The sequence below is a fragment of the Pelophylax lessonae genome, assembly GCF_965119305.1.
Source record: "Pelophylax lessonae genome assembly, chromosome: 1".
Taxonomy (NCBI): domain Eukaryota; kingdom Metazoa; phylum Chordata; class Amphibia; order Anura; family Ranidae; genus Pelophylax; species Pelophylax lessonae.
In genome coordinates this window covers 332,250,935-332,270,342 of record NC_138768.1, presented here as the reverse complement: position 1 = coordinate 332,270,342, position 19,408 = coordinate 332,250,935, and the positions used below count along the sequence as shown (strand labels likewise).

At 47.0% G+C, this 19,408-nt stretch overlaps 1 protein-coding gene across 3 annotated transcripts in view; it reads right to left on the bottom strand.

Moving 5' to 3' along the window:
- RNF31 (ring finger protein 31) overlaps positions 1-19,408 on the bottom strand; it is a 129,373-nt gene that overhangs the window by 34,467 nt on the left and 75,498 nt on the right. For all 3 annotated transcript variants that reach the window (XM_082269225.1, XM_082269223.1, XM_082269224.1), the window contains exons 11-14: positions 11,042-11,224; positions 7,570-7,794; positions 6,510-6,683; positions 3,971-4,069 (exon numbers count right to left, since the gene is read on the bottom strand). In XM_082269225.1, coding sequence (XP_082125351.1) covers positions 3,971-4,069; positions 6,510-6,683; positions 7,570-7,794; positions 11,042-11,224 — 681 coding nt within the window. The remainder of the gene's footprint in view (positions 1-3,970; positions 4,070-6,509; positions 6,684-7,569; positions 7,795-11,041; positions 11,225-19,408) is intronic.

The following is a 19,408-nucleotide window of genomic DNA, read 5'->3' as shown; positions in this document are numbered from 1 at the left end:
CTGGTCACTACATTGAAAGGGGGCATGTATGCTGGTCACTACATTGAAAGGGGGCATGTACGCTGGTCACTACATTGAAAGGGGGCCTGTATACTGGTCACTACATTGAAAGGGGGCATGTAAGCTGGTCACTACATTGAAAGGGGGCCTGTATACTGGTCACTACATTGAAAGGGGGCATGTACGCTGGTCACTACATTGAAAGGGGGCATGTACGCTGGTCACTACATTGAAAGGGGGCATGTACGCTGGTCACTACATTGAAAGGGGGCATGTACGCTGGTCACTACATTGAAAGGGGGCATGTACGCTGGTCACTACATTGAAAGGGGGCATGTATGCTGGTCACTACATTGAAAGGGGGCATGTACGCTGGTCACTACATTGAAAGGGGGCCTGTATGCTGGTCACTACATTGAAAGGGGGCATGTACGCTGGTCACTACATTGAAAGGGGGCATGTATGCTGGTCACTACATTGAAAGGGGGCATGTACGCTGGTCACTACATTGAAAGGGGGCATGTATGCTGGTCACTACATTGAAAGGGGGCATGTACGCTGGTCACTACATTGAAAGGGGGCATGTATGCTGGTCACTACATTGAAAGGGGGCATGTACGCTGGTCACTACATTGAAAGGGGGCATGTATGCTGGTCACTACATTGAAAGGGGGCATGTACGCTGGTCACTACATTTAAAGGGGGCCTGTATACTGGTCACTACATTGAAAGGGGGCATGTACGCTGGTCACTACATTGAAAGGGGGCCTGTATACTGGTCACTACATTGAAAGGGGGCATGTACGCTGGTCACTACATTTAAAGGGGGCCTGTATACTGGTCACTACATTGAAAGGGGGCATGTACGCTGGTCACTACATTGAAAGGGGGCATGTATGCTGGTCACTACATTGAAAGGGGGCATGTACGCTGGTCACTACATTGAAATGGGGCATGTACGCTGGTCACTACATTGAAAGGGGGCCTGTATACTGGTCACTACATTGAAAGGGGGCATGTACGCTGGTCACTACATTGAAAGGGGGCATGTACGCTGGTCACTACATTGAAAGGGGGCATGTACTGTGTGGTCTGTGCTAGGGGGTCTGTACTGTGGGGTTTGTGCTAGGGGGGTCTGTACTGTGGGGTTTGTGCTAGGGAGTCTGTACTGTGGGGTTTGTGCTAGGGGGTCTGTACTGTGGGGTTTGTGCTAGGGGGTCTGTACTGTGGGGTTTGTGCTAGGGGGTCTGTACTGTGGGGTTTGTGCTAGGGGGTCTGTACTGTGGGGTTTGTGCTAGGGAGTCTGTACTGTGGGGTTTGTGCTAGGGAGTCTGTACTGTGGGGTTTGTGCTAGGGGGTCTGTAGTGTGGGGTTTGTGCTAGGGAGTCTGTAGTGTGGGGTTTGTGCTAGGGGGTCTGTACTGTGGGGTTTGTACAAGGGGCCTGTACTGTGGGGTTTGTGCCACTCTCAGTCAGTGTATCCCATAATAGGGCCCCTGCTCCCTTTTATGGGATATACTAGTACTGATGGAGCCCTTAATATGTGATATATTGGGAGAATTGGTTCACGCAAGCAAAATACAGGGGACAAAATGGGTGGGGTCTATAAGGGGTGTGGCTTCTGAGAAATGGGAGGGGCCAAAATAGAAGGGCGGGGTCTTGCGCCCCCCATCTTAAAACTTCACCAGCCGCCACTGCTTTTGGTGGTATTTGATCACCACTGGGTTTTTAAATATTTTGTTACATAAATTATAAAAGGCAGACAATGTTGAAAAAAAAAAAAAAAAGAAAAAAAAAGGGATTTTTGTCTTACCGTAAAATCCTTTTCTCTGAAGTTCATTGACGGACACAGCTCCATATCTTCTTGACCCTTGGGTTTATGCTGCCCCCTACAGGAGTAGGACACTAGGTGGAAAAAGTTTGACTACGCTCATAGGGCAGTCCCAGGGGATATAGTCCCACTTCCTGCTCTAGCTCTTCAGTTTTGTAACAAGCAGTGTCAGAAGAACAGAAACCCCAACTCATTAGAGGGGTGAGTGCTGTGTCTGTCAATGAATGTGTCCTCGTGAGATGTTAAACTCCGGCCAGCCCCGCGTCCATTTGGGCTATGTTGCGGCCAACCCAGCGCGGAGCTAAGGTCGGGTCGCGCTCACTGGCCTGACTTGGAAGACCATAAGGATCTAGGATATCCAGTCCATGGCCCAGTCCGGCTGTTGATTGTAGTTCTCACAGGAACCAAATTGATTGTATTTCTCACAGGAACAGAAAATAATAAAAGAAGAAAAAGATTCAGTTTAAAAAGGAAAAAATGCCAGGACCAGAGATCCCAGCAAGGAACTATGTCCTTACTCCTGACTAGGCAGAAAAAAAACTGAAGAGCTAGAGCAGGAAGTGGAAGTATATCCCCTGGGACTGCCCTATGGGCGTAGTCATACTTTTTTCCGCCTAGTGTCCTACTCCTGTAGGGGGCAGCATAAACCCAAGGATCAAGAAGATATGGAGCTGTGTCTGTCAATGAACGAAAGAAAAACAATATTTTCTACTGTTAAAAAAAAAAAATTAAAATCTTATTTCTTCATAAATTTAGGACAAAATGTATTCAGCTACATGTCTTTGGTAAAAAACAATCCCAACAAGTGTATGTTTGTATGAAAGTTATAGTGTCTGTAAACTATGGTATATATATTTGAAAATTGATCAATCCTGATGTAGTCATATATTGAGGACGCAAAATTCTAGGACAGTAAAATGACCCCTTTTTGGAAAGTAGACAGTCTAAAGCATTTAGTTAGAGGCATGGTGAGTTTTTTGAAGTTGTAATTTTTTTTACAAAATATATATAGATTTCTTTTTTACATACTGTCACCAGTGCGATACAGCATCATCATATCATCATATGACTGGTGTGGTAGTAATTAGGGATACTGACTGGTGACAGTATTTAAAAAAAAAAAATAATAATTTTTTTTATCCAATTTTTTTCTATTTGAGCAATTATAGCGATCACATGATACCCAGTTACTGCATACTGGTAACAGTAATCAGGATCAGTTTGAATCAATGCTTTTACAGACCTGTTTACATTAGACCCGAAACTGGAAGTGACAACATACTCATCGCTTCCGGTGTCTTAAACTATAGAGAGGATCAGTATGTTCCAGTCCTCACTCTATAGTTAGCCGGTGGAACCATCGGCTTCAGTCCCGGGCTCCCCGATGAAACAGGAGAGCTTAGGAAGGTAGCAGGAGGGGGAGGGACCCCTTTCCCCTGTCTGTAAAAGCTATCCAGTAGCTAATGAGCAGGGCCCTCTGATTCCTCCTGTACTGAATTACTGTATATTGTAACTGTACTGTTTGCCCTAGCATTGTAAAGCGCAAACAGTTGGCGCTATATAAATCCTGCATAATTAAAATTAGCTGCTAGGATTTCTCTTACATTACATAGCATTGCTAGCTTAAAAAAAAACCTACCGCCCCCCGGCTTTATCCCTAGAGTAGGTTTTAGGTTTTTGTGGATAAATCTCTTTAGTTGTTTCTTTTTTTCTCATTCGAGTGTCACAATACCTTTGATAAATCTTGCTACTGTACTTACATTTGCTAGTTTGAGGACTGTGTTCTACTGTTTATCTGGCATTTATACAATAATGTATCTGACCAGGCGAAATGTACACTATATGACCTTTATATTTAATTGAACACAGCCTACGTCTAATGGATGCGGATCAGCAACGTACATCTCAATAATGAAAGTCTTCCCTCTGTCAGAATACAAAGGCACGGCAGGGAAGATTTTCCCATCCACCTCGAATGTATGAATAAGGGAATCGGCTCCGTTTTTTTTTCGTTTAATCCACTGATTGGAAAAAAAATAAATTATGGCCAACCTATTACTGGGCCACTAATGTTAACATTTAGAAGCCTAGAGCCCATCAGATAGGTCTTTATTAAAGCAGTTATTCAACAAATACTCACATGAGTGCACCAGAGGAACTTTGGATCTTTCATCAGTGTTCTCTCTGTCAGCTTTTTGTGGAACAAATTGTATGCATCTACATCCAGAGTATCCCGTAACTAAGAAACAACAGAAGACATCATCAAAGTACTTCTCCAGAATCTCCAGGTTTACACCATGGAACATCCAAATACGATATGTACAGTAACTTTAACACTTTGTTGATCAAAAGTCACCGATACCTATGACTAGGTCATATTGACAGTGTTCATCTGCAGGCCAAAGGCTTTCATTTTTGGCATTGGAGTCTTCAGCTTGCATGTGATCACCCTGTCAGAGCCATCCTGGTGTAGTGATCACAATCTGTGGAACTAGTTTGACAGTGGAGAACCTGAATATAGCCGAGATTGAGAACCAACATCTGCAAGAAGTGTCAGCTGCTGGTTTATATAGAGAATATATATATATATATATATATATATATATATACATATATATACACATACATACATATACACACACGTGTATTCTCGATGCCACGGAACGTCCATCCACTTGTGAAAGTGTGCACCGATGACCAAGTAGCCGCCTTGCACACCTGTGTGACTGACGCCTGATGACGGAAAGCCCAATGTGTGTCTGTCACCAACACTTCCTCCTCTCCCATGGCAAAGCGGAGGAAGTGTTGGTGACAGACACATATTGGAATGTGTAAGTAAGCATCCTTGATGTAGATAGAGGCAAGGAAATCCCCCTGATGCAAGGATGCCACCACCGTGCGAACAGACTCCATTCTGAATTTCTGTACCCGCACAATGCAATTCAGGGCCTTGAGATCCAGAACTGGACGCACCTTGCCTCCTTTTACAGGACTGTGAACAGGTTTGAATAATACCCCTGAAAATATTCCGGAGTTGGAACTGGAACAATTACCCTTGAAGTAACAGGTCTTGCACTGCCCCGAAGAGGGCTTGCAATCGGTCCAGGGACAGATGCACATTGGAAGGAAAAAACAGCTCCAGAGGGTAAAAACGAAACTCGATCTTGGAGCCAGACAGTATTACTTTGTGGACCCACTTGTCTTGCACCAAGGAGGTCCACAGGTCCAGAAACCAGCAAAGATGCCCCCCCCCATCCCCAGGCACAGGTGAGTGCGCACCTTCATGCCTTCACCTTGTCATCTGGTCTGGAGAAACCCACTTTGGACTTGCCAGACAAAGTTTGCTTGGATCCTTACGAAGAGGCCTTAAAAGGCTTTGAGCCCTTGTCAGCTGACCCTGAGTGAAGAAAAAACTTCCTGTGAGCCGAGGAGGAGGACCCATGTCTAGGACAAGGTTCCTTACCTTTACTAGCCTGCGGAAGAAAGGTGCTCTTCCCCCCTGTGAGACTCTTAATGATGTCATCCAGGGTAGCTCAAAACAGGCGATCTCCTTGAAAAGGAAGATCAGGTAAGGCTTTTTTTTTTATTTTAGAGGTCTGGTCCACAGACCAACATTTGATCCACAAAACACGCCTAAGGACCACTGCCGAAACAGGCAGTCTAGAAATTAAGGGGAGCTGCATCCAAAGAGGCATCACAGATAAACTGCAGCCCCTGGACCAACTGGTCCGCCAGCTCCGCAAAGGCAGGGGGGAGCTGCTCACCCTCCAGGTCACGGCGTAAAAGCTTAGCCTACTCGGTCAAAGTTTGTGACACCAGGGCAATGGTGAAGACCGGTCTGAGTGCCAAGCCAGCCACAGTGAACATACTGCGGGCCATAGCCTCTGCCTTTCTGTCAGTCGGATCCTTAAAAGCCAGCAATTCTACCACCGGAATCATGGTTGCCTTATTCAACCTGGAAACCGGGGGATCAGTCCACTTCTTAAGAACCAGGGACCCAGGCAAGATAGAGAGCAAGAAGGGGGGGCCATGTCAGGAGCCCTCCACCAGGTACAGCTCCCCCCCCCGCAATCGCCAGTACAACACCCTGCCCCAGGAGATAGCCATACAACCTCAGTATAGGTGAAGGGGGGATGGGGGGCAGAAAGAGGGGATAGATGACCCACAGGACCATCAGACACAAGGGGGGGCTAAAAGGAACTGCATTCTAACACATTATGCCTTTGCCTTGCATGTTAGAAAAAAATAAAAAAAAGAAGTAGTGCAGCGGTTTACAACCACTTTAACTTTAATTCAAGATAAATATTGTGAGTAAGGTGAATGGCTCAAATAGAACTAAAAAATAATTAGGTGCATTTGAAGCAATATTTATTTTTTATATTTTGTCATCATGTTCTAGAACTGTGGTGAGCTGTGCTAATCTGATTTCATGTAAACTGTTATAAAATGTGCTTGTATAAAAAAAAAAAAAAAAAAAAAAAAAAAAAAAAGGGTAATAAACTGAAGATATAACACCATGCATGCAGCTTTATGGCCAGATTCGTTTTATACTACTGCCTATCACTTTTGTTCTTCATATCTTCTACAGAGCACTGAACTGGAGAGTGAGACACTTAGCAAAATTGTTCAGTGGCTCCAGATATGTTGTCACACGAGGACAGTATTTTGCTTAAACTTACCAAGATATCCAACGTAGAAAAATAATGCAGGAGTTCACCCTCATCACTAATTTCAGGCTCCTCGCATGCTGGACACACCATGTCTCTGATGTGTTTCTCCTTTACTGCAACCGTAAAGTGCATCCGAAAACAGTCAGGGCAAATACAACACTCACATGAAGTGAGAGAGCGCATCTACGGAAAAAAGCAGAGGGGGAATTGAAATATATCAATTCATCTATAGGGCAATCATTAGGTAATACCAATCACTTTCGATTGCAAATGTTACTGAATCGATAAAGTTGACCTATAACTGACAGATCTGATGGTTTTACATTTCAATGGAATATTTAGTGGTAGGTTGTATTGATTTGTTCGGTAATTTCTGAATTACAAAGCTGGTTGAAGGTAGCTGCCAGAAAACTGAAATGTGTGACTAGCATAGTATATGCAATTTAAAAAAGACCCTTTGGGGGAATTTAATAAAATGGGAGCAGACAATCTCAAGCAGCTATGCATAGTAACCGATGAGCTTCTAACTTCAGCTTGTTCAATTAGGTTTTGAAAATGAAAGAAAGAAGCTGGCTGGTTAGCATGTACAGCTACTTCAGATTCTGTCTGCTCTGGTCTTTGTAAATCTGCCTCACTGCATTTTTAGGGCAAATATGTACGGTTATGTATAAACAAAGAAACATAATATAGAATATGAAATCTAATAGACTCAAAGTGTCTGAGGAAGAACTTGTTGTCTATAGAAAATCAACCAGATTCTTTACTCATTTCTTTCATACTTCACTAAGTAAAGCTATGGACAACACTTCTTCCTTTTTAGATAACTTGATAAACAGGTGTTATCTCTGTAGATAATTGTGGTTCAGGTGCTTCTATCCATACAAGAAGTCTGCAATGCTTCCTGTTGGTTGTCCTACTGTACAAAAACCTGTAAAAGTGCATTATGCAGCAATTCATATGCAGCGGTTAACTGCATTGTCCAAAAAGGGAAATTCGCTTAACGCTCATTCTAATTCTAAGAAAATGACAGTCAGATAAACTGCAAGGCATGAAAAGGTGGAGAATTTACCTTGTTGCGAGGAAGCTCCCATGAGCAGACTGCACACTCCTGAGTTAGCATCCTCTTGATGAAATCACGGTCCTGAGATTCTCTTACTGCCTCAACAACATCTTGCAGGCTAAAGCGTCCTTCACTTTCCTTCCTTCCTTCACCTTCCTGAAGCAGTGACAAAGCCAGTTCAGCACGGCCCCAACTGTGCAGAGAATGTTCTGCAAGCAATCTTCGTAGAAGTGCCTATGGGATCACAAACAGTTACAACTACACCCTTTTAGGCCCCTTTCACACAGCCATTCCAATCAGGTCTGCTTGTCAGTTTTTCAGGCGGACCTGATCAGAAGGTCCATTCATCCCTATTGACAGGCAGATGTAAACAGACTTGTGTCCGTTCACACCTGCCTACCTCCGGGTTTGCTATAAAAAAAATAAAAATAAAATAAAAATAAATTCTGTTATGTTTTTTTATGCTTAAGCATAGCAGACTGGAGGATAGTCAAGTGTAAATGGACAGCAGAGTCCGTTTACTCCCATAGAGCAAAGCGGGCTCTATCCGTGTCCACTCTGTAGAATGTGTCATCAGCCTGCTTTGCTCCGATCAGCAGAGGATCTGTGAGCTGATCGGAATGAGATCTGCCCCGTATGGTAGGGGCCGTTTATGGACATATTATAAAAAGTTACAAAATTATTATTATAGTGACATTAAAAAGTGAATCTGTTCTGCTCCCCCCCCCTCTCCGGTGCCCCATTTGGCACCTTTCAGGGGGGAGGGGGGGGGGGGGGGTACCTGTTTTTTACAGGTACCCTTCCCCATTTCCTGGGAGACAGCGCTGCGGCGCTGTCCCTCAGAAGTTGGGCCCCCTCCTTTTTCCTCCGCCGCTGGGCCAATTAAAAAGCGCAGCGCGCTTTGCGCATGCGCAGTAGGGTTCCCTTACCTTGGATGGTGGCAGTGGCACTCGAGAGCCGATATGTAAATCGGCTTCGGGTGCCGACATCTCGGGGCTCCTTGGACAGGTAAGTTCTACTATTTAAAAGTCAGCAGCTACAGTAATTGTAGCTGCTGACTTTAACATTTTTTTAAGGGGGGCGGAACTCCGTTTTAAAGACTGGAATTCTTTAACCTGAGTCTCCCACCAGGGCTCTCCGCTCTCTCTCCTGAATGTGCCCTCATAAGTCATGTGCTGTGAGGGCACACATGGGGGCACGCTCCAAAGCCAGGCTGTGTGCATCCATAGACAAACACAGCAGGTCTCGGCCATGCCCCCACTCCCTCCTTACTGGATTTGATTGACAGCAGCAGGAGCCAATGGCTCCCACTGCAATCAATCTGTCCTTTGAGAGCTGGGTGAAAGACTAGCAACACAGGCGCAGTGCTGGATCGAGTAAGTAATGCATTTAGGTTAAAAAAAAAAAAAAAGACTAAGATTACAGCCTATCCATGATTGTGGCATAAAGCTTTTGCAGCCTGATGCCACAGTAATCATTAGCTTCAACTCAGGTATGGAAGACAAACAAGTTAAAGTGTTACTAAACCCACAACAGTAAAATCATATGTCTGTATATGCAGTAAAGCATGTTTGTTTCACTGTGGAACCTAAGGGGTTAATCATACGCATTTTCTAAAAAGGCTGCTTGATCCTGTCTTCTAGGGATTGACCGATTATCGGTGTGGCCGATTATCGGAGGCCAATGTTCACTTTTTTTGAAGTATCAGTATCGGCCACAAACTTCCCAATAATGCTTCAAGTGTAACCCCGGAACCGTTTTTTTTTTTGAGCCGATGGCCAGCTTTCTTGCAATGAGAACCGATGCGGCCGAGCAGCCGCTCAATTGTGATTACAAAGAGTGGGAGGGGATGTGTCTTCCCCCCCGAGTCTCCCGTCCCACCAGGAAGACTCAAGTGATCTGATCAGCCGGCACGTCTGCCGGCTGGCCGAAGACCCGAACAAAGCCGCATTCGGCTTAGATTGGATCTCCAATGTAAAAACCCAGAAGCGATGTCATGACATTACTTCCGGGTACTAGAGCCTTAAAGGCGCCAGATTGAAAAAAAAAATTACAGCATTCAAAAAGAATGCTTTTAAGGGCAAAGGAGGGGTTTGGGGTCTTTTAGACCCCAGATCCCTCCCATAAAGTGTACCTGTCCCTGCCTATTAGTGTCACAAAGGATGTTTGGATTCCTTGTGATCAAAAAATATTTTTTTAAAAAGAACAGTATAAAAATAAAAAAACTTTAAATGTGCAGAATATCGGCACCTAATCTCGGGTATCGGTCTGAAGGGTGGCCAGAAAATCGGTATCGGTTCTTGAAAAAGGATATTGGTCGATCCCTACTGTCTTCTGTGATATTCCCCTTCTTCCACAGTCCCCAATCCATCTGCTGATGGTACAGAGCCATGGGGGCACTCTGCACATGCTCAGTTTGGTGTTTATTGCTGGAGAGGATTTTTTTTTTTTTTGGGAGGGTGCATGTGATCAGCACAGGGCCGATCAGCACTGTCCAGAGGGTCAGGGGTCATGCAAACTCATAAAACAGTCAGAAGAGAATGAAAACTCCCACAAGCTTTAACCAGTGCTCGGCCAGACACAGATAGAATTCACAAGACTGCTATAACTGCTAATGAGAAAAGGTATTTAGCAGTTTACATTTACTAATTGACCGTATTTATCGGCGTATAACACGCACTTTTTCCTCCTAAAAATGGAGGAAAAAGTAGCAGTGCGTGTTATATGCCGAGATAAGAAAAAAAAAAAAGTTCAGAAAGCACTAGCAGCGCCGAGAGGTAGAAAGGGGGGGGCGGCGCCGAGGAGAAGGGAGGACGCGCTGTCATTGGAAGTCCCGCCTCCTATGCCGACGTTAATCATAGGCGCCGGGACTTCCGATGACAGCGCGTCCTTCCTTCTCCTCTGCGCCGCCCGCCCCCTTCTACTTCTCGGCAATGCTTTCTGGACAAGTGATTTGTATAGTGGCACTGGCGAGGCTGCATGTATGGGCACTGGCGAGGCTGCATGTATGGGCACTGGCGAGGCTGCATGTATGGGCACTGAGCTGGCAAGGCTGCATGTATGGGCACTGCGCTGGCGAGGCTGCAATTATGGGCACTGGCGAGGCTGCATGTATGGGCACTGGCGAGGCTGCATGTATGGGTACTGCAATGGCGAGGCTGCATGTATGGGTACTGCAATGGTGAGGCTACATGTATGGGCACTGCACTGGCGAGGCTGCATTTAAGGACACTGCGCTGATGAGGCTGCATTAGTGGGCACTGGTAAGACTACATTTAATTTTAAAAAAATGTTCTGAGTTCAAAGCTGTTTATTTTAAATTTCAGCTTTTTTCCTGAAATTTCTGCCCTTAAATTTAGGTGCGTGTTATACGCCGATAAATACGGTAATTGCATTTCCATGTTCCGTGTAGTGTGAGACCAGATATAGTGAATGCAGTGTCCGGGGTTTAGCAACACTTTCAGTTATACAACATACATACCTGCTTATTTTTTGAATCGAGCTGCAAGGGGACTTCTGAGTCTTCCCACACACGCTGAAGAAAGGGCTCTAATAGTGTTTTTTGTAGTGTACAGAGTGCTCTTCCAACATCACCAGCAGTTTCAAAAAGGGCAGCAACCACATTATCACGGTTTTGGAAGCCCAATGTGCATAGTTCTTCCACCTAGATGTCAGAGCATAAGACCACAATGCTGAACAAAGTCTTTTGATCAATACCACAAACTGAATGTAGCTTTAAAGCATCCTACAGCCATTAAGTAACTATACTTCTAAATATTTCACATAAACAGCTGGTATTATTTTTAACCACTTGAAGACCAGGCCTTTTCTGACACTTCTCATATACATGTAGACCCTTGGGCTTATGCTGCTCTCTCCAGGAGTAGGACTAGGTGGAATAAATTTTTGGCTATGCCCAAGGCAGTCCCAGGGGGTATACTATCACTTCCTGCTATAGGACTTCAGTTTCTAACAAGCAGTGTCAGAAGAATACATAACTCAAACCCAAAAGAGGGGCGGGTGCTGTGTCCGTCAGTGAACCTCAGAGAAAAGGATTTTACGGTAAGACACAAATCCAGTTTCTCTTTCGTTCACTGAGACACAGCTCAATGTCTTCTAGACCCTTGAGATGTCCCAAAGCAGTATCAACATGAGGGGTTGGAAAAACACAGCAATACATCTAATTCCCAACAGGGCTAAACATAGCCAACCAGGAACAACTGGAGCTCACCACCAGGAAAAAAAAATAAAATAAAATAAAAAACACACCCTCAAGAGGAGGGAGGCGGTACAACCGGAGCCTGCAAAACTTTGCAGCCAAAAGCAGCATCCGAAGATGCCAGCACATTCATCTTATAAAACTTTGTGAATGTGTGTACAGACAACCACAAAGCCGCCTTGCACACCTGAACCGCTGACTCTCGTAGAATGCGTCTTGACGGGGAAAGGAGGAACCTGACCCTAAATAGAATAGGCCTGCACCACCGTCTGCCTGATCCATCTGGAAATGTTAGCAGCAGACGCGGCCAGCCCCTTACGAGATCCATCCGTAAGATCAAACAAAGAATCAGACTTCCGAATCGACTCAGACGCCGCCAGGTACACCCAAATAGCCCTAACTACATCCAAGGAATGTAGAGCAATTTCTTTAGGAGGTTTCGGCTTAGGACAAAAGGACGGCGACACAATGTCTTCATTCAATTGAAACCTGGAGACAACCTCAAGGAACGCCTGACAGGGACGTAACACCACTTTGTCCCTGTGAACCACCAGGTAAGGTGGCCGACAGGACAACGCAGCCAACTCCGACACCCTACACGCAGAAGTAATAGCAACCAAAAAGGCCACCTTCTGCGACAGAGTGAGCAAAGGAAGTTCACAAATGTTTTCAAAAGGAGACTTTTGAAGTCCCGACCGTACCAAATTGAGATCCCACGGAGGTACCAGGGATCGCATCAGAGGAGCCAGATGGAGAACTCCCTGCACAAAAAGTATGAACCAAGGGTTTCGCCGCCAACAGCCTTTGGAAAAATATGGCCAAAGCTGAAATCTGGCCCTTAATAGTGCCCAGAGTCAAACGTTGATCTACACCCAGTTGTAGAAACTCCAACAGGCGAGACACAGAAAAGGAATGGTGAGAAACCCCCCCCCCCCGAGACTCACACCAAGTAATGTACGCCTTCCAAACAAGATGATAAACATTCCTGGAAGTAGAGTTCCTAGCTTTTAACAGAGTAGGAATCACCGACTATAAACAGCCCTCTGTCCTTCAGCACCTGGATTTCAATAGCCAAGCCGTTAAAGCCAGCAACTGTAAGGAAGGATGGAAGATTGGTCCCTGAGACAGGGGATTTTCCCTGAGAGGACATTTCCAAGGAACGTCTGCTACCAGCCTTACCCTTCTACCTCGATTCTGCATAGCAGTCCTGACAGAAGTTGTATTGGAGGAAAAGCATAAATCAGACGATACTGACCCCAAGGGCCCACCGGGACGTCTGCAGCGTCGGCCAGAGGATCCTGAGACCTTGATACGAACCTCTGCACCTTCCTGTTGAGACGGGAGGCCAACAGGTCCACTTTCTACCAGAGACATAGCTGATGAAACACCTCTGGGTGAAGAGACCATTCTCCTTAAACCAATGTCTGCCGACTGAGATAATCAGCTTGCCAATTCTCTAGCCCCAGAATTTACAGCAGAGAGGGCAGGAACATATAGGTCCGCCCACTTCAGAATTCCGGCTACTTCCTGGGCCGCCAGGGCACTCCTTGTGCCCCCTTGATGATTGACATATGCCACCACCGTAGCATTGTCCGATTGAATGCTCACTGGGAGTCCCTGCAGACGATTCGTCCATTGAGACAGACAAAGTCTGAACGCCCAAATCTCCAGTATGTTGATTGGCAGACTGGACTCTTTTAGAGTCCAAACACCTTGAGCAGAGTATACTCCCAAGACATCTCCCCTTCCGGACAGACTGGAATCTGTGGAAATCACAGTCCAATACAGGGGGAAGAAAGGATTTTCCCAAGCGAAGTGATGGAGAGCGGGGCCACCAGATCAGAGACCCTCTCCTACCCCGACTCAACATGATCAGATTGCCCAAAGACAGCGGATCTTTGTTCCACCTGGCCAGAATCTCTCTTTGCAACGGTCTGGTATGGAACTGAGCAAACGGAACTGCCTTAAAGGTGGAAACCATCAGACCCAGCACTTGCATGCAAGTCCTGAACGACGAACAACGGTTGCACAACAGGAGCCGAATCGCATCCTGCAACTTCAGAAGTTTCACCTGTGGAAGTAACACCCGGGCCGACGCTGAATTCCAGCATCAGACGCAAGTAATCCAGCTTGGTGGACCGACTGATTTTTGAAAAAAATCAGTGTCCATCCGAACTCCTGCAGAGTTCATACAGTAATGTCCAAGTTGACTTCTGGACCCGAGGCAGACTGCACGCAGAAGCAGATCGTCCAGGTAACCCAGTACCGCAATCCCCTTCTGCCGAAACAAGGCCAACACCAGGGCCAAGACCTTTGTAAACACCCGAGGACCTGAAGCGAGACCAAAGGGTAACGCCATGAATTGATAATGCCCTCACCCATGGCAAAACAAAGAAAATGCTGATATATTGACATATGAAGGTAGGTGTCCTTGAGATTGATGGAAATCATAAAATCCCCCTGATGAAGGAAAGGCACATCCCTGCGTATGGACTCCCATCTGGAATTTCTGAATACACACAAAGTGGTTCAGAGCCTTAAAGCCCAAGATCGGACGAACCTTGCCTACCTTCCAGGGAACGGTAAACAGATTTGAATAAAAACCTTTAAAGCGTTCCGACTCTGGAACTGGCACAATGACTCCTCCTGCGAACAGGTCCTGCACTGCCCCGTAGAAGACCAGTGCTTCAACCACCTCTCCTGATTATTGAATGTGATACTAATTTTTACTCATATTGTATCTCATAGATCCAATATGTCTATGCTCTGAATTTCCTCTGAGGAAGAAATCAATCTAGATTTTGAAAAGTGTCAGGATGTCTATATGTTGCACGTTTGGTCAGTTCTCCCACCTTATGAGACTGACTACATGCCTTAGACCATAAGTGTCAAACAAAATGCCCGGGGCTGAATCCGGCCCTCCAGGCCATTTCATGTGGCTCTTGCAGCTGCAGCAGCCTTTTCTTCTTCTTGTCTAAGCAATCGGCAGCAGAGAGGACGATGGAACTCCTCCACCAGATCCTGCATTTCTCCCTGCATCCACAGAGAGGCTCATCTTGGCCTCCTCCTTTTTTTAGCTGTAGAACTTCTCCTACAGATCCGGCGCCCCTCTGTGCAGCTCCCCCTCATCTCCACCTCACCTAATCTCAGCACTCAGACTTCGGCAGCTGACTCCAGCCCTCCTCTGGTGCTCCACCAGACCCTGCACTATCTGCTTCTCAGGTTTGCAGCAGCACAAGGTAAGGGAGGTGCACTGTGGTGTAAGGGAGGGTGGGGGAATTCTGATGGTGGTGGGGGGGCTGACATCTGATGTAAGGATGGGTGGGATGATCTGGAAATCCAGTCCTACAGATACAACCGGCCCTTTGAGGGCAACCATAATGCTGATATGGCCCGTGATGAGATGGAGTTTGACACCTCAGCCTTAGAGATGAGAAGAACCTGTTATGGTTTGGTATTGTGCCATATACATATAATTTTTTTATATTATTTGATGTCTGTTGGATGATATGAGTAATTAATGTGAAGGCGCCTTGTTCCTAGGGGACTTTTTTGAATTGTAGAACCTGCTGCCCTTTTAAATGCAAGATGCAATACAAGCTAGGTAAAAAATGGTAAAAAGGTGCTGGTATCCCTGAATATAAAATATGTAACAATGGTGCACCTGAATATTAATTTTCTAAAAAATAAATAGATATGTAAAATGCAATATCTGGTGTACATCTGTGACAGAATATTAATATTCTAAAAATAATTAAATATAAGGTGCAATATCTGATGTGTGTCTGTGACAAGGAATAAATTATGGCAAATAACTTATTCCAAAAAAATGGTAAAAAAATATGTAGGTTAAATTTTAAAACCAATAATCATATATACCATCATAAGCCTTTTTATAAAGTGCTTGTGCCACAGAATATATTGTGCAAAACAAATATATATATATATATATATATATATAAGGTGCTGGAAGTGCAATAAAGAACCGATACAGTGCTAGTGATCACTTTGTAAATTTCTAATGTAGAAACACATGTGAATAAAAACGCATATACAAAATGGTGAATAAATAACGGAATTTTTGTAAAATCTTACCTGTAAAATTCTTTTCTCTGAGTCCTCCGACAGTCGCCGCCCTCTTCATATTCATCACAATGGGGTATTAGACTTTGCTCCGAAGGAGTAGCTAGGCAACAGAATATGTTAATATAAAAGTTCTAACACATCCCACCCCCAGGGGGTGGTCCCCTCAGTCAACACCCTCCTACCTCCTGTATCCATACTCCAGTTTCAGTGGAATAGCAGTAGAGAGTACATTAAACCCCAAAAGAGGGGCGGGGGCGGCGACTGTCGGAGGACTCAGAGAAAGGAATTTTACAGGTAAGATTTTACAAAAATTCCGTTTTCTCTTACGTCCTCCGACAGTCGCCGCCCTCTTCATATTCGTCACAATGGGGACGTCCCAAAGCAGTGCAAACATGAGGGGTGGGAAACGCAGCCGCGCCCAAGGCAACGCCGTCTCCACAGCAGAGAAAGGAACCTTACCAAAGGAAGGAAACCCTCTGGGCAACAGAAGAAAAAACTTGCTCAAGAGAAGCAAAAAAAAATCCCAGGAAAACAAATAACCTAGGGATAACAACATGTATCCCAACAGCCAAGAAGCCCATACAAGAGGCTCTAAGGAACTGCCGCACTAAGAACCTGCGGGCAAAGGAAGCATCTGCCGATGCCTGAACATCCACTCTGTAGAATTTTGTGAAGGTGTGAACGGACGACCAAGTCGCCGCCTTACACACCTGGACCACAGAAGCCCCATGACGACAGGCCCAAGACGTACTCAGAGATCTTGTAGAGTGCGCCTTCACAGGCACAGGGGGAACTCTCCCCTTCAAAGCATAGGCCTGTTCCACAGTCTGTCTGATCCATTTGGCAATGGTAGAGGCCGATGCAGCCAAGCCCTTCCGAGGTCCCTCAGGAAGGACAAACAAGGAATCCGACTTGCGGAAAGATTCAGTCGATTTCAGGTAAACCCTCATCGCCCGAACAACATCCAAGGAATGCAGCTCCACCTCCTTCGGATGTTTGGGCTTCGCGCAGAGCGAAGGCAGGACAATATCCTCATTGATGTGAAAATCCGAAACCCTCTTCGGAAGAAAAGAAGGGTTAGGTCGTAAGACCACCTTATCCAGATGAAGGACCAGATACGGAGACTTGCAGGACAAAGCTGCCAGCTCCGAAACCCTGCGAGCCGAAGTGATCGCCACCAAAAAAGCGACTTTCTTGGACAACATGGACAACGAGATCTTCCTGATCTGTTCAAAGGGAGCATGTTGTAGCACGGACAGAACAAGATTCAAGTCCCAAGGAGGTAAAGGTTCCTTCCTAGGAGGGACCAGATGTCGCACCCCTTGAACAAAGGTACTAACCAAAGAGTTAGACGCCACAGGACGTTGAAAAAGAACGGCCAGCGCAGACACCTGACCCTTGACCGTAGCCAGCACCAAACGCTGGTCGACACCCGTCTGAAGGAAGGACAACACCCTAGACACCAAGTGCGAGGTGAAAACCCCCTGGTCTCACACCAGGCAAAGTAGGCCTTCCAAGTACGGTGATAGACCTTCCCCGAAGGAAGACTTCCTCGCGTTAATCAAAGTGTGAATGACCTCCGGAGAGAGACCCCTATCCTTCAGGACCTCGGTTTCAACAGCCAGGCCGTCAAAGCCAGCGACTGTAAAGCAGGATGGAATATCGGTCCTTGAGACAAGAGATCTTCTCGAAGAGGCAGACGCCAAGGAGCGTCGACCGCCAGGTTCACGAGGTCCGCGTACCAAGACCGGCGAGGCCAGTCCGGTGCCACAAGAATCACAGTGTGTGGTTCCGAGTTCAACCTGCGAAGGAACCTGGGCAGCAATTGGATCGGCGGGAACGCATACAGCAGCCGATACTGGTGCCACGGGGCCACCAACGCGTCGGACGCGTCCGCCCGAGGATTGCGCGTCCTTGCCACGAACCTTTTTACCTTGTTTTTCAGACGAGACGCGAACAGGTCCACTTCCGGAAGACCCCACCTCGCGCACAACATCTGGAAGACAGCCGGGTGGAGAGACCATTCCCCCTGATCCAGGGTCTGGCGACTCAGATAATCCGCCTGCCAGTTCTCCACCCCCGGGATGTGTACCGCCGATATCGCCGGGACATGAGTCTCGGCCCAAGAAAGAATGCCGGCCACTTCCCGAGCCGCTCGGGCACTCCTGGTGCCCCCTTGGTGATTGACGTAAGCCACTGCCGTGGCATTGTCCGTCTGCACCCGAACCGGACAGCCGCGCAGCCTGTCCGTCCAACGGTGAAGGCAGAGATTTATCGCACGCAACTCCAGAATGTTGATCGGAAGGGAGGATTCCTCCCCCGACCAAGTCCCCTGGGCGGACAGAACGCCCAGAACACCACCCCAGCCCGACAGGCTGGCGTCCGTGGTGATCACCGTCCATGAAAGAGGACGAAAAGACTTTCCCCCCCGACACCGCCGGGGACTGGAGCCACCACAGAAGATCCCTTCTGGTGCGACGGCTCAACGAAATCTGGACATCCAGAGACTGCGGACGCCCGTCCCACTTGGACAGAATCTCCGCTTGGAGACCCCTCGTGTGAAACTGGGCAAAGGGAATTGCCTCGAAAGCCGAGACCATCAGACCCAGACACCGCATGCACTTCCGCAGGGATGAGCACGGAACGTCCCTGAGGGACTGGACTTCTCCCTGAAGAACCTTGAGTTTGTCGTCCGGTAGGAAGACCTTCGCTTGGACCGAGTCCAGGATCATTCCCAAATAGGGAAGACGAACCGCCGGGCACAGTGTCGATTTTGGATAATTAATCGTCCAACCAAACTCCTGCAGAGTCTGCACCGTGACGGACAGATCCTTCTCCAGACCCTGGCTGGTCGCAGACCGAACCAGAATGTCGTCCAGATACCCCAGGACAGAGATGCCCTGGGCCCTTAACAAGGCCAGCAGTGGCGCAAGCACCGTGATCCTCCGCAATGGCGAATCGAAGGTACCTCTGGTGACCCTCGAAAATGGGGATGTGTAGGTACGCATCCTTCAGATCGATGGAGGCCATGAATTCCCCCGGAACCAGGGCAGCCACCACCGACCACAGAGATTCCATGCGGAACTTGCGAACCCGCACAAAGCGGTATAGAGCCTTCAGGTCCAGAATTGGACGAACCTTGCTCTCCTTCCTGGGTACAGTGAACAGATTCGAATAGAACCCCCGAAATCTGTCCCGATGAGGCACTGGGACCACCACTCCCTGAGCTCTCAGGTCCCGCACCGCCAGGTGCAGATCCCGCAAACGCTCCGGAGACAGTTGAAGATTTGAGGGAAAAAATCTGCTCTCCGGCCGAGAGAGAAACTCGATCTTGTAACCAGATCGAACGATTTCCTGAACCCACCTGTCCCGAACACGGGCCAGCCAAGGTTGTAGAAAACCGAGCAAGCGTCCCCCCACCCCAGAACCGGGTGAGGGCGCCCCTTCAGGCCGCACTGTTGTGGGCAGCGGATCCGGATTGGCCGGACTTCTGCTTACCTGTCCACGGCTTCTTTTGAGAGCCCTGACCTTGGAACGGTTTGC